Source organism: Fonsecaea monophora, assembly GCF_001642475.1.
Source record: "Fonsecaea monophora strain CBS 269.37 chromosome Unknown Scaff28, whole genome shotgun sequence".
Lineage (NCBI taxonomy): Eukaryota > Fungi > Ascomycota > Eurotiomycetes > Chaetothyriales > Herpotrichiellaceae > Fonsecaea > Fonsecaea monophora.
Genome location: NW_019173959.1, coordinates 57,574 through 70,200, shown reverse-complemented (window position 1 = coordinate 70,200; position 12,627 = coordinate 57,574). Strand labels below are relative to the sequence as shown.

At 51.0% G+C, this 12,627-nt stretch overlaps 3 protein-coding genes across 3 annotated transcripts; all 3 read left to right on the top strand.

Annotated features, from left to right (window-relative positions):
* Positions 1-2,369: 2,369 nt before the first annotated feature.
* AYO21_04772 (hypothetical protein) lies at positions 2,370-2,772 on the top strand (the record flags this gene model as incomplete). The annotated part of the gene is made up of 2 exons (XM_022654743.1): positions 2,370-2,657; positions 2,746-2,772. The coding sequence occupies 2 exons, from the start codon at positions 2,370-2,372 to the stop codon at positions 2,770-2,772; spliced, it is 315 nt and encodes a 104-aa protein (XP_022512882.1).
* Positions 2,773-5,757: 2,985 nt separating this feature from the next.
* On the top strand, positions 5,758-6,282 carry AYO21_04771 (hypothetical protein; the record flags this gene model as incomplete). The annotated part of the gene is made up of 1 exon (XM_022654742.1): positions 5,758-6,282. The coding sequence occupies one exon, from the start codon at positions 5,758-5,760 to the stop codon at positions 6,280-6,282; it is 525 nt and encodes a 174-aa protein (XP_022512881.1).
* A 2,708-nt stretch (positions 6,283-8,990) lies between these two features.
* On the top strand, positions 8,991-10,063 carry AYO21_04770 (hypothetical protein; the record flags this gene model as incomplete). The annotated part of the gene is made up of 3 exons (XM_022654741.1): positions 8,991-8,993; positions 9,047-9,084; positions 9,163-10,063. The coding sequence occupies 3 exons, from the start codon at positions 8,991-8,993 to the stop codon at positions 10,061-10,063; spliced, it is 942 nt and encodes a 313-aa protein (XP_022512880.1).
* Between the last annotated feature and the right edge of the window lie 2,564 nt (positions 10,064-12,627).

The following is a 12,627-nucleotide window of genomic DNA, read 5'->3' as shown; positions in this document are numbered from 1 at the left end:
TTTGAAGAGAAGCAGAAAAAGTTGTGGCATGAGGGAACAGGCCTCTGAAGAAAAGTTTACTTTCATGGTTTGAAGACTGCGGCGGACACTTCTACTACTAATTCGAACATGAATCTAATACCACGGGAGAATTGTCGGTGCTACGTCTGTTCTGCAAAGCTTCAGAAAGAGAAGGAACCCCAGAAGAAAAGCTACCTGTTACCAAAAGTACAGCTTGCAAGCAAATCTGGTTATGGGAAAAGTGAGAAGGGAATAATCCAAGAGGATTTTCCCCCTTCGTTGTTGATCACCACTTGTTTTTAATTGCTACGATACCCACTACACGCACAGCCGTGTATGAAGAAGCGTTTGATGGCATGATGTTGTTCTTTTTTTCTTCTCTTTCCGAATCCCCTTTTATTTCCGGGGTGGAAAACCGCAGGCTATGACTCGCCTCTATTGGGGCTTGAGTCGCCACTAGGGCAGGATTTTATAGACGGAATATTTGCTTGCTGAGACACGATGTTTGAGGCTCGATCAGAGCATGGGAATGAATGCGTGCAGTTGCGGGTGATAGGACTATCATCTCATCTTCGCCCTTTTGAAATGAAATTATTTCTGAACATATCCGATCCAACTTTGGAAGTGATGGCCACGTCTATCCTTGGTTGATTTATAACCCGCCTCCAGTCAGCGACGTACTTGTACTTTGGTCACTACATCCGCATGATCCCTTTGGGCTCGAGTCCTCGTGGGTGAGTGACCCGCACGTCTGAGACCGTACGTTCGTCATTGTGCGCGAGCGAGCGAGCGAGCGAATGCTTGTTGGACCCTGCATAGACGCTACTTGTGGACGGACGTACGGAGGACATGTAAAAAGTACTGTACAAGTGGGTATGGGGATCTCAGGAAAACCTTGAACCTTGATATCGCGGAATCAGCTCCGAAAAAGGTAATTGGATCCTTTACGAGGTACTCGGGACCAGTAGAGGTCTTCGGCTGGAGTATCTGCTCAGTGCTCAAACAAAGAGATTCGGCCAGTGCGTGTTACTGTAGACGAACACAGGTGACTACTACAAGGACAAGTCTGCTATACCGAGCTTCGAATCCGAGTTTTGAAAAAGGCAGCGGAAGTGATCTGCAGGCCCGGAATCCAGCTCTTGAAACAACGCTTCTTGCTTGCGCCTCAAATTCTCTCGATGGCGCCACTGGAGGACAAGTCGACGATGGGATGAGTGGATGGGCAAGTGAGGCACGGGGTCAAAATGGTCTGGTGCCAGGTGCCATGTCGGTAGTTACGAGCAGACATTCATCGGCGATCAGTTTTCGTCTTCGTCTCTGTCTTGAGGCGTCACGGCGGAGACTCGACTCTGTCCATCCTGCAATCCTCACAGTCTGCCTACCTAGGTATTGTAGGTACTATAGGTAACGGCAATACAAGGGAACGGGAAGCATGTGAGACGAAAAACAGACGGTATTGTCCAGGTTCCCAGGATAACGTTGGCTGAGTGATGGATCTATTCGTAAGCAAGCACGCAAACAGAGCAGGGAACGAGTAGGAAGGGTATTGTAGAGTGGTAGGGTGGTAGGTAAGGTGATATGTCGCTCGTGTACGTTTGGTTACCGGTATTGTACCTGCGAAGTAAGAGGATGAGTGCCCAGGTGGTTCAGCCCATTGGATCGTCGCCGTTATCGTTGTCGGCGGGTTCCGCTGCCCCTGTCTGCCCTGTTCTGGACTGTCCAGGTGCTGCCCAGGGCTGCCCAGGTAAAACTCGGGGCAATAACGGAGCCCCGACGGAGCATGTCTGTGGTATTACTGGCGCGTACTGGTAAAACTGCCTGGGTCAGCTGATGATGGCAGACAACCACGCACCCGATACCGTAGCGTGACTGCGCACCTGCGCACATGCCGCAGCAACTCTCTGCTCTGCTCACTCTGTCCACGGAACTGTCTTTGGTAGTGGCGCACGCACACAACTCGGCTCCCCGTCTCCGAACAACGAAACGTTAGTGCCATGTCTCTCCGCGTTCTAGAGTCATGCACGAGACGATATCGGTATCGACGAATTGCCATACACATGGCTCCTCAGGATATAAGCCGTCTGGTTTCGCGATGGTGTGGCAAGCCTGGCTGGCATCTACACAGACACCACACAATCAACAACCTCCAGACAAGTACACACGCATACAAGAACCTCTTTATCACCTACAAGTACTTGATACCAGATTCTTCTATACTAGCAGCATCCAGTGATACCACCCTTTCCACAAAGAGATACGAAACGTCATCTCAACCCGCTTGAAGGTTTAGCCATCCACATACAAGTATTACACATCCACCTCCTTGAATACCTCCAAACAAATCTATCCAATCCACCACAAGAAACAACATGCCTCCCATGCGAATCCCCGTCAACCGCCTGGCTCAGAGTGCCCGCACTTTTTCCTCCGCCTCACCAGGAGCGTTGAGAACCGCGGTGCACCATCCGGCACTGCACTTCCACCACCAACACATCCTCCCGCACTCGGCGTCGCAGAGGATCCTCTCCAAGGCCTCCAAGACAGCCCAGACAGCCCAGACGCACTGGGCCACAGTGCCTGAGGCCATCCGCGATGTGACCAGTTACCTCGCCCTGGGGGCGCTGACCTCCGAGGCTGCCTTCCTGGTGTATTGCTGGGTAAGCAATATCTCCTCCTACCGAACTGAGCCAATCCCTTTTCGACCTGTGCCTTGGATTGAGAGGTGCGACTTTTGAGGACGAACAGGACGAGGATAGAGGAAGCATTGGGTAAGTTTTGAGAGTGCAAAACCTAACAACCAATGCTTTCCTTCCTCTGTCTCTCTCACGCTCTTACCCTCTTTCGTTTCCTATGGTTTCTAGGGAGATGAAGTGGGCATCTCATCCATCCTCGATGATGCGAGGAATGAGGCACATGGACAACCCCGCCACAAGCACCAACATATCACTCTCAGACCTTGGGAAGATACAGATGCTGACATGTCTTCGTGTCGGCAGGACCAAAATGCAGATCTGACGGATTTCCTCGCTGTATAACACGCCACGCTTTACGTTGACGACCGCAATTCTTATATGGAACGGAACACTGGCGTTTTGAAGGGCAGGCCTCGTTCACGATGAACTCAGGCGTCGTTGATTTATGGGTCATTGGGTATTTTTCGGGCTCTGTATCAAAGGTTATTCATTTAAGGAGACCACCATCTGGGCGGACACGCAGCCATGAACTTGGTTTGTGATGGTCTATCAGTAGGGCCAGTCCGTCCCATGAGGGTGCGTGCCAACCCTTCTCGAACCGAATCGAGATCGGATCGAGGCACAACTGCCTCGCTGCCTGGCCTCGTCGGGTAAATGGGCACGTGTACATACATATATACCAAGGCAAATAACAAGTACTTGCTTGTACTCTTACGGACGAATCCGAGAAGGTCTTGTACAAATACGCGTGCTCGTAGCTGCTAAGTTCACGTCCAAGCACGCTCCCTATTGATCACAAAGGACTTCCAGAACAGGTATCCCGATCAACGCACCAATCCCCAGGTTGGCGCGAGGGCACAGGGTCATCTCGCGTAATGAGAATGAGGCAATCTGAACGGGAAGTACATACATAGTATTAACGAGTCAGTCAACTGACTCACCTCACTCAGCGTGCGGGCCTTGCGGTGTTTCATTTCATTCCATTCCATTTCTTCCATCTAAATCATATTTGTCTTGTCCTCGTACTTTGCGAATGGGCGCGACCTACTTGTAAAAAGTATGTATTTGCACGTGTTTTGTCAAATGGATAAATACTTTACTCGGTTCCTCGGTCCCCCGGTCTCCCGGTCTCCCGGTCGCTCGGTCTCGTACTTGTACTTGTTCTACTTGTACCTGCACGTGTCTGCGGTGTTTGTGGCGTCTAGAGGCATGTACTTACATAATACGAGGTACACGGCTGTGGCAGCACTCGTGGGGCTACATCATCCCGGACGCAGCCGGCATCTATCAGGCCAGCCTTGCCACCCCTGCCACCGCGCTACCGTGCCCACCGAATCATCAGTCTAGTTGCTTTACCACCGCCCACACACATGGTCGTTCATCAGTACCTGGACTCCGGTGCCTGTGCGTGTATTCGGTAGTGTAGGCGGTGGTAGGTAGGTAGGTATGGAATCCGTCGAAAGAGTGAGAGTAGAGTTAACATCGTCTGCCCCTCTTCACGGCCCCTCCAAGGTAGGGTTCTCACGGACAGGCGCATCATTACCATTTACCTACCTAGTTAGTTATCATACATTTTCTCGTGTGTACGCTCACTCGCCGCCTCTAGGTAATCGGAGCTCGGTGAATTTTTACTCGCAGCTCGACCTTTAAACAAGTCCGAGAGAAGTTGCCCGACCACACTACCTACCTACTTGGTAGACCTTTTGTCCTAGACGTAGTTAGAAGTTAGTAGTAGTAGTAGGTGCCTCCGGATTTTGCGGAAAGGGATTCTCTTTTTCTAGCGAAGATGCCCCCCAATGGCCCGTAGAAGGCGCTCGGGACTTTCTTCAGTGGTCGGATCCCGAAAAGATGGAAAAAAAAAACCCGCCGAGAGGCGAGGCGAGGCGAGGCAGGTGGAGGGGGGCGTCTACAGGGGTCAAGACAAGCGAAGCGACAAAAGGATTCACCCTCACACAGGGAGGTAATAGTAGGGAGTAAGGCAAGAAAGGGTAAAACGCCCAGATGCGGTCGTGCTGTTGCAACTTGCGGCTTTATCGAGTAAACTTTTTCGTTTCTGGTAAGCATTTCTTGCTTTTCAAGTTCTCGGTCTTGTTGGCCTGGCACCTGGCTGGCCCTGGGTCTTTTCCTTCTTGTCAAATGACGCTCACGCTCACGATCCGGGGTCACGGCCGTCACGGCATGGACATGAGCGAGGCCTTCCATTTGCGTCCGGCCGGCCGGTTGGTTAGTTTCGTTAGAGTCAAAGTGCGTAAAGTAGGAATTCGGTTGGACGAGGGGGACGAGGGTGAAAAAGACGCGGGTTGATCAGTTGGTCCCTCGCCCGTCAAATCTCACTCGGGTTCTGACCACCACACCACATGTCGGTGATGTTTAACTCGGACTCGTACTCGGACTCGTCCTTGTCCTTGTCCAGGTAGGTCGTCTGCCACGCTCTTGACTGGGTAGTACTTGTCCTTGTCCTTGTGTGGTAATGAGTCTGTGGAGACGAGACGGCGAGTCAAAATATTCATCATAACATCATAATCACCCTCGTAGTTGTTGTTTCGCGTGCCGAGAAGTTTGATTTCGAGCTGGGTAAATAGAGAGGCAGAGAAGGGAAAAGAACAAGATCTCTGTTATTTGTATATGTACATGTACATGTAATCCCACATTCCCCCCCATCATCTTGCCATATCCCGCTTTCTGTTCTCCAGCATTGGCACCAAATATACCAAGGTAACGTAATAATCAATCCGTTATCCGACTTTGTCCAAGTCAGCAAGCCAGATCTATCCGAACCCCCCTCAGCCTTACCCCGACATAATTCTTCTTAATCCGCTCTCCGAGGCACACTACAAGAATAGACCCACCTACGGCATCTTGTTAGCCCGTGGCCTACATATATACTCTCACCCCATAACGCCTTCTTGCAAACATCTAACAAATATTGTACCCAAAGAAAAAAGGGAACTTAAAGACCAACACCTAAACTATCACTTACAAATCGCCAACCACGTCTCGACTCGAGGTTGATCACCAGGACCGAGACCATCCATCGCCGGCCTCTCTCCCCTCACCCACACCAATGCCTATCTTAATCGCCTATGCGACCTCTCACGGCTCGACGAGAGAGGTAGCAGAACGCATCGCCTCGCGCCTCCACGCCGATGGCTTTGCCGTCGACTGCCGGTCCGTCGACCATGTATTCAGCGTGGAGAACTACAGCGCTGTCATCTTGGGCAGCGCCGTGCACAATCAAAAGTGGCTGCTGGACGCACAAAAGTTCCTCGACGTCGAGGCCATGGGTCTCCAGACGAAGCCCACCTGGACCTTCAGCGTCGGCATGGCCCCGGCCGTCGGATCGAAATGGGTCCGAGACCGAGCCGTGCGCCGCGAGTCCCGCCAGATCGAAGAGGTTGTCCTCCGAAAGCTGCCCAAGGTCCGAGAGCACCGTCTGTTCGCGGGAAAGGATGACGGTGCAGAGACCCCGGCGCCTGTTCGATGTCTCTGGAGCTGCATCGGTGGGCGGTGGGGAGATCACCGCGACTGGGGCGAGATTGACGAGTGGGCAGACATCATTGCAAAGGAATTGAAATTGGAGGGTATATGAGGGATGAGTACCGAAAGCTGGGTCTTTGGTATCTGTTGTCTTGCGTGGCAGCTGTCTGGATCGGATTCCAGACATCTTGGCAGCCGGTTTTGGCGTTGGGTGTGCCGGAGTTGCTTGGATAACTTACAGCGTTCACTATGACACGATTCTGTGATGAGAATGATCGAATACCCAACACGCCAGGTAACTGGCCTGCATATTGCGTGTAGCGCGATATTGAATAGCACCAAAATGCCAACAGCGTCATCCGTTGAACTGAGCAATTTGAGGTGTAGCCAGTACACTTGCAGCATCCCCGAATTCTCGCTCGCCGTCCACTGGGAAGCAGATTTCTCACCGCTGTACGGGCACAGTCTCCCGGGCTTGTACCCGGATTCTCCCGCACTGAATTGAAATGATGCCGGAAGTGGCGACAACCAGTGCATCGGAATTGTTGGCTGGACCTGGGGCCCCGAGGCTGACCACAATGAAGCCCCACGAGTATGATCAAGAGGACATGATATCATTCACCTTAGTCAGAAGACCATCAGATCGAAGCACTAATTCTCGTGTATGGGCACGTAGGTCGGTGGAGTGGCGTAGTTCATGGTATCAACCTGGGTCGCCGAGCATGTATCCTTTCTGCCAGCCCGTCGAGAGCATCTTCAATGGCATTGCATTCAGCATGCGGGAATATGCTCGGAAAGGTCTGGCATGGTCCGTACCGTCCGGATGTTCTCTGTGATGTTTCACACAGCTCCATCATCCGCTTCAGGAAGTGACACTGCTGCAAGCATACAAGTAGGAGCCCCGTTTGTCAGCTGGCATCTGGGTTAGATAAGCACCGACTGGGCATTTCCGTTGACGTGGACAGTCGGGGAATTCAGAAGGAAGACGTCATCGATTCTGTCAGAACCACCGGTGAGACCTGACTGGGATGAAGTAAGGCTCACGAAGAGCTATAAATCGCATGACGGACGACATCCGACATCAACGGTGATTCACATGCCGATCTTAGCTTACCAAAGGCTGCGTCTGAGAAAATACCAGACACAGGGTTCAAAGTCGTGCTACAGTCGCAGTGCACTCCACTCTCAGAGGGTGTGAATGCGTCGTCATGAATGATGCCTCTGGTTGCATTGGAGGGTGACGAGAATTACAGTGAGAGAAAGAGACGAGCAAAATTCTCAGCCTTTGACGTGCTCGACCTTGGGTGCTTGGCTTCAAGAATCGTTCTGTCTGACAGACGAGCTTGCAGTGTCACTCGGGAACGTTGCGCCAATATTTCTTTGTCAGACCAAATCAGGTCCCCTCTTCAACCCCTCCACGTAACCCTTGCTTTGTTGTCACTCTTTCATCACACCTTCTTTCTCTATGACCTCTCTTTGTTCTCCTCATCTAACTTTGGTCCCTGAATGTCTTACATTGAGCTATACCCTTCGAATCACTGGTCTGCCTCGCGTATCTGGTGGTCTACAATATTCAGCAGAAATCGTGATACCTTTCGGCCACCGTCCAGATCGTCGATCACCGAAGGCATTCGTTATCCAGCTAGCGCCTACTCATGTGCACAATAATATGCAGATAATGAGAAGGATCGCTGTCATTCGAGTGAACAGCCAATAATATGACGTCGAATATTTGGGCTGATTGTGAATGGCTGGGGTGAGATGGCGAAGAATTGGACCGACGACGCAGCTGTGAGTCCCCCAATGCCATGATCTATACATATCTGCATCACCATATACCCCTACTAGTATGTGGTCATTGATCAATCAGGTATCTTTGTGTGCTGATCAGTCCACACTTGCATGCGCCTTGGTTCGCTGACCTGCCAGGAACTTCCCCCGCGAAACCATATCAACCATTGCCTGAACATTCTTGTGGGCCTTTGCTGGGCATACAAGTGCAAATAGTCCCCGAAGAGTCTTGGTTCTCCAAAGAACAAGAATACAAGAGTTCATTGGGCAATTATTGATGCGCAAAAGCGCATTTGAGTTCAGTCAAAGCTTCTTTCTATTGCTCCCAGCCTCAGCATCCAATTGCTACATCGGACAATAAAACATCAGACGATCCCTTCTTCCTCTACTGCGACTGGACATCAGCCAACACAAACTTTCAACTATTCCAAGCACAGCAGATCCACGGTGGGGAATCAGCCCGTAGCCCACAAACCCTACATATACTCAATAATGATTTGCAACTCGGGTCCCACGGCACCAATATTCTGAGCCAACTATTCGCTAACCTACCAATCGCCGAGTCCAGCATGCCACACTATCAACTTGGTCATTGCTTCGAAGTTATCGCTCCATTTTCACATGATTTATCAATGGCTATGACGGAGTATCTGGCGACACCTATGGTACGTGACTGTCACAAAACCGGTCGGCATTGCTGATGGTCCGGTTGGAATTTATACCATCTCGCGCAACTGTCCAAGAGTTGATGTTCATATCTCAAGTACACACCTCAATACTCGATCAGACGTTCAATCATACAAAAACCACCGCGTATTTCTTCTTTCTCATTGTGAGACTTTCATCCCCGCATCAGAATGAATACGGACCAACAGACTATACGGTCGCGTCCGCGCGTTTCGCGGGCTTGTGAACGATGCCGTGTCAAAAAGGCCAAAGTAAGTCGATTCGTCTTCTGGTGCCATTATGGTTGCTCGAAAGAAAATCAACAGCATTCAGAGAGACTGACCATCGTCTTTGAATAGTGCGATGGTGAGAAGCCGTGCAGGAGGTGTAATCTGGACCAAGCACCTTGTTCGTACAAGATCCGGAGGAAGACCGAGTGCGCGAGCACAAACCAAAGGTAAGTAGTGAGATCGTACTACCCTGCGCTCAATGGCTCCCTGAGTGACTTTGTGTCCTCTCGCTAACGGTCCCAAAGATACAACAGTCTCCTTATTCAACATCAGGAAGCCCTGACAGCGGGCTTGGTGGAACTGTACAGGCGGCTCGCCGGAGGTCAGAAATGGGACGGTGCTCTAGTCGAAGAAGTCAATGGCAACCCCAGCGTACACGGTATCCTTGAACGACTAGGAGTGCTTGACCGCGACGAAGATGCAATTCCCAGCAATTTCGACTCATCCTCGACGCACACCAAGTCGGAACCTGTCTCACCCGTGAGCCTTGCGAAATCTGTTCCTCCAGCTATTGCACCGAAACCAAAAGTGCAGGTTCAAGCAACAACTCATAGAGACCCGGTCTGCCATACACCTGGTACTGCAGTTCTTGAACGGCGGATTACCGTCGGCCAATCGCCAAAATCAGCCACAGCAACGACCATGAGCCGGACGTCGACGGTGTATGGACCGCAATCTTCCCCATTCGATGGAAATGAACTACCAGAACACATGACATTTTTCGCACAACACCTCTCCTCACCACGGACACCACCGTCGAACGCTCGAAGCTCACTCAACAGGCTCAGCATGTCGTCGATATCATGGGACTCGCCAATGGATGAGTTTGGCGATGACTTGTTTGGCACGCCGATACTTACACCCGGGGCAGATGTCCAGCCAGCACAACAACGGCCGGGCCACCAGATCGAACCTGTTCCGCAACCTCAGCCGCTCGGCCAAACTCCACCACAAGTCCATCAGAATTCGTACACGCTGCCCCCGTCATTCACATCTCCGCACCTGAGCGGCACGGAAGCCTACAGCAATGAGTGTTTCTTCGATGCGACTCTAGGCGCGGGAGTGTCCATGTATGGATGGGATAATGGATTGGTAGGTCCAGGCGGTATCGAGTATGTGCCTTGGGACACGGGAGTTTATGTCTAGAACTGGAATCATCGAATGCAGGAGTTTTTGTGGCCAACAACAAATAATATAATACTTGGTGACTGTTCCATCTCGCACTAAAGTATACGGATCTACATAAGTGCCTCTTATCTATGTATCATGCGTATACAAGTATGCAGGGTCCAGATCTGCCAAGACGTGTCGAGCCGACTAATCCTCTTTTGGTTGCTCGAGGATGTCTCTCACTTGGACATCAAGATCGGATGTATTGGTAGATGAAAGCAGCGTCAAGCCCCTTGAATCTGCCGTCGAGAAAGGCGCTCTGTCAACTCTCTCTTCGACTGTCAAGAAACATGTCTCTAGCAGGTCTCAGGTCTCTTGCGACCCTGCAGCATGCGATGAACTACATTATATCGTCCCTGCGTGCTCTCCGACACAGACCTTGGCCTCGTTCATCAGTGGTTGCCGCTCGATTAGACCCATCCCAACTGATCGAGGAAGAGAACTCGCCCTACTGTGACCCACGATATTTCCACCCCGCTCGCACTGGAGCTCTTCTCAACGAGCGGTATCAGTTGGCGACGAAACTTGGCCGTGGAAGCAGTTCCACGGTCTGGCTTGCGCGAGATCTGAGACAGTCTGTGCTACGTTCCTTCTGATTAGTCGATAGGTGGAAATGGCTCAGAGACCGCTACGTGGCAATCAAGATCAAAGCAAACACATCCAGTCTCGCACACGAGGCGGCACATGGGTGAGGTAAACATACTGAGGCACATTACACGAAAGAACCCTCTTTATGAGGGGGTGGGCATTTGTCCGACGGACTTCTTGACACGTTCACGATACCGGGGCAACGTGGGACGCACACGTGTCTCGTATTTGAGCCCCCCTGCGGGAGCCACTATATGGCTTTACCAAAGCCGTTACGTGGGAGACGTGATACCGGATGGAGATTGTCAAAATCATTCTCCAGATGGTGCTGCATGGACTTGATTATATACACTCGGAATGTCAAGTTATTCACACCGGTATGTTTTTTCTTTTCATATCCATAACAAAATATGGGCGGCATGGGGATATTGATTCGACCCGAACTAAATAGTTTTAACAAAGTTATAGGCCACCTCCACAATCCCGACCTGATCCCCGAGATTTTCACCTTCGAGACGACCATCTCCAGCGTCACCGGCGAGGAGAAGATCTCGTTCATCGACTTTTTCCGGAAAATGGTCCGGTGTGGGAACCGAGTGAGCGCAGCACGGCCGGGGAACTCCTCGAGGACACTTGGCTATACAGTGAGGGCGTGGGTGGACAACGATAGCAAGATGGATAGATACCTCTACTGAGCACTGTTGTGTTTGTATTACATAAACCCTTTTCTCTGTAACTGGCTGGCTGGCTGGTAAGGTAAGGTAAGGTAGGGTAGGGTAGGGCAGATACATACACAAGTAGACAGACAAACTCGGTCTTTAATGGATGGATAGATGGATGGGCTTTTGGAGGGGTGCTTATATATCTGTCTATCTTATCTATTTGTCTCGTCTTGTGTTTGTGAGGGGGGGAGAAGCTCGACTAAAATGCCCTCAAGAGGGATCATCGAGCAGAGAACCGTATTTGCTCTACCACCATCTATATCATACCTAAGTATCTGCGCTGTATACTGTACCCGTACCCGTACCCGTGCCTGTACCCGTGGACCTGTGGTTGTGCATTGGAGCCCATATCCAGATTCTTTCAAGAGGTTGAAGTTCCTCCACTCACTCACTCACTCAATCAGTCAATCAATCATGGGCAAGTCTTATAGGCTTCTTCCGCTCTTGCACTCTTCCATCCCCGTCCAATCCCCGGTGGGCGACGGTGTCACCAAACAAAAAGAACCATGAGCTCAGCTCAGCTCAGCTCAGCTGGCCACCCTTACATGGTAAAATGCCTTGTATTCACGCGTGCTCGTATGCCTTTGCCTGGGGAGATTGGTGCCGGTAGATTATTTATCCAGATTCGAGATCGAGAGGACGCGGCCGCCGTTTTTCTTGTCCGCTGGAGAAAAGGGGGGAGAAGTAGACTCTACTGGTAGAAAAAGGCCAGTAGCTGGTTGGTTGGAGAGTTGAATCTACCTAGGTGTCATGGGGTGTTGGTTGGTGTTCACGGCGGACCTTGAAAAATGCAAGACTCTGATCTGTTGAAAAGGTGGTAGGTAGATTGTGAGGAACTGTAAATCTGTATGTGGGTAGGGCATCCTCCCACCGTTGGTTGATGCCATGGCCCATCTCTAATAAGATATTCTTTCACAGGAGCTTGTCTTGTCAAGAGGCTCCCTTCTGAAATGCCTACTCACTCTCCATGTAAAATCCCTACCTGCCTACCTGACCCCCTTCATGCATATGCTAAGCAGCTCCATCGTCTTCCACCCCAAACCAGACCAGAGCCGGCCGTTTCCGAGTCGTAGAGCGCTGAGAAACAACCTCTAATATCACACTTTGAAACTTCGTATATGGCGTAGACCCCATGAGGCGCCCCCCGAAAAAAAACCAATGGTAAACCCCAAAACGCCCGTCTCCAATGCAAGACACACAAAATCCGACGGGGGCCCTTTCTTTTCCCCT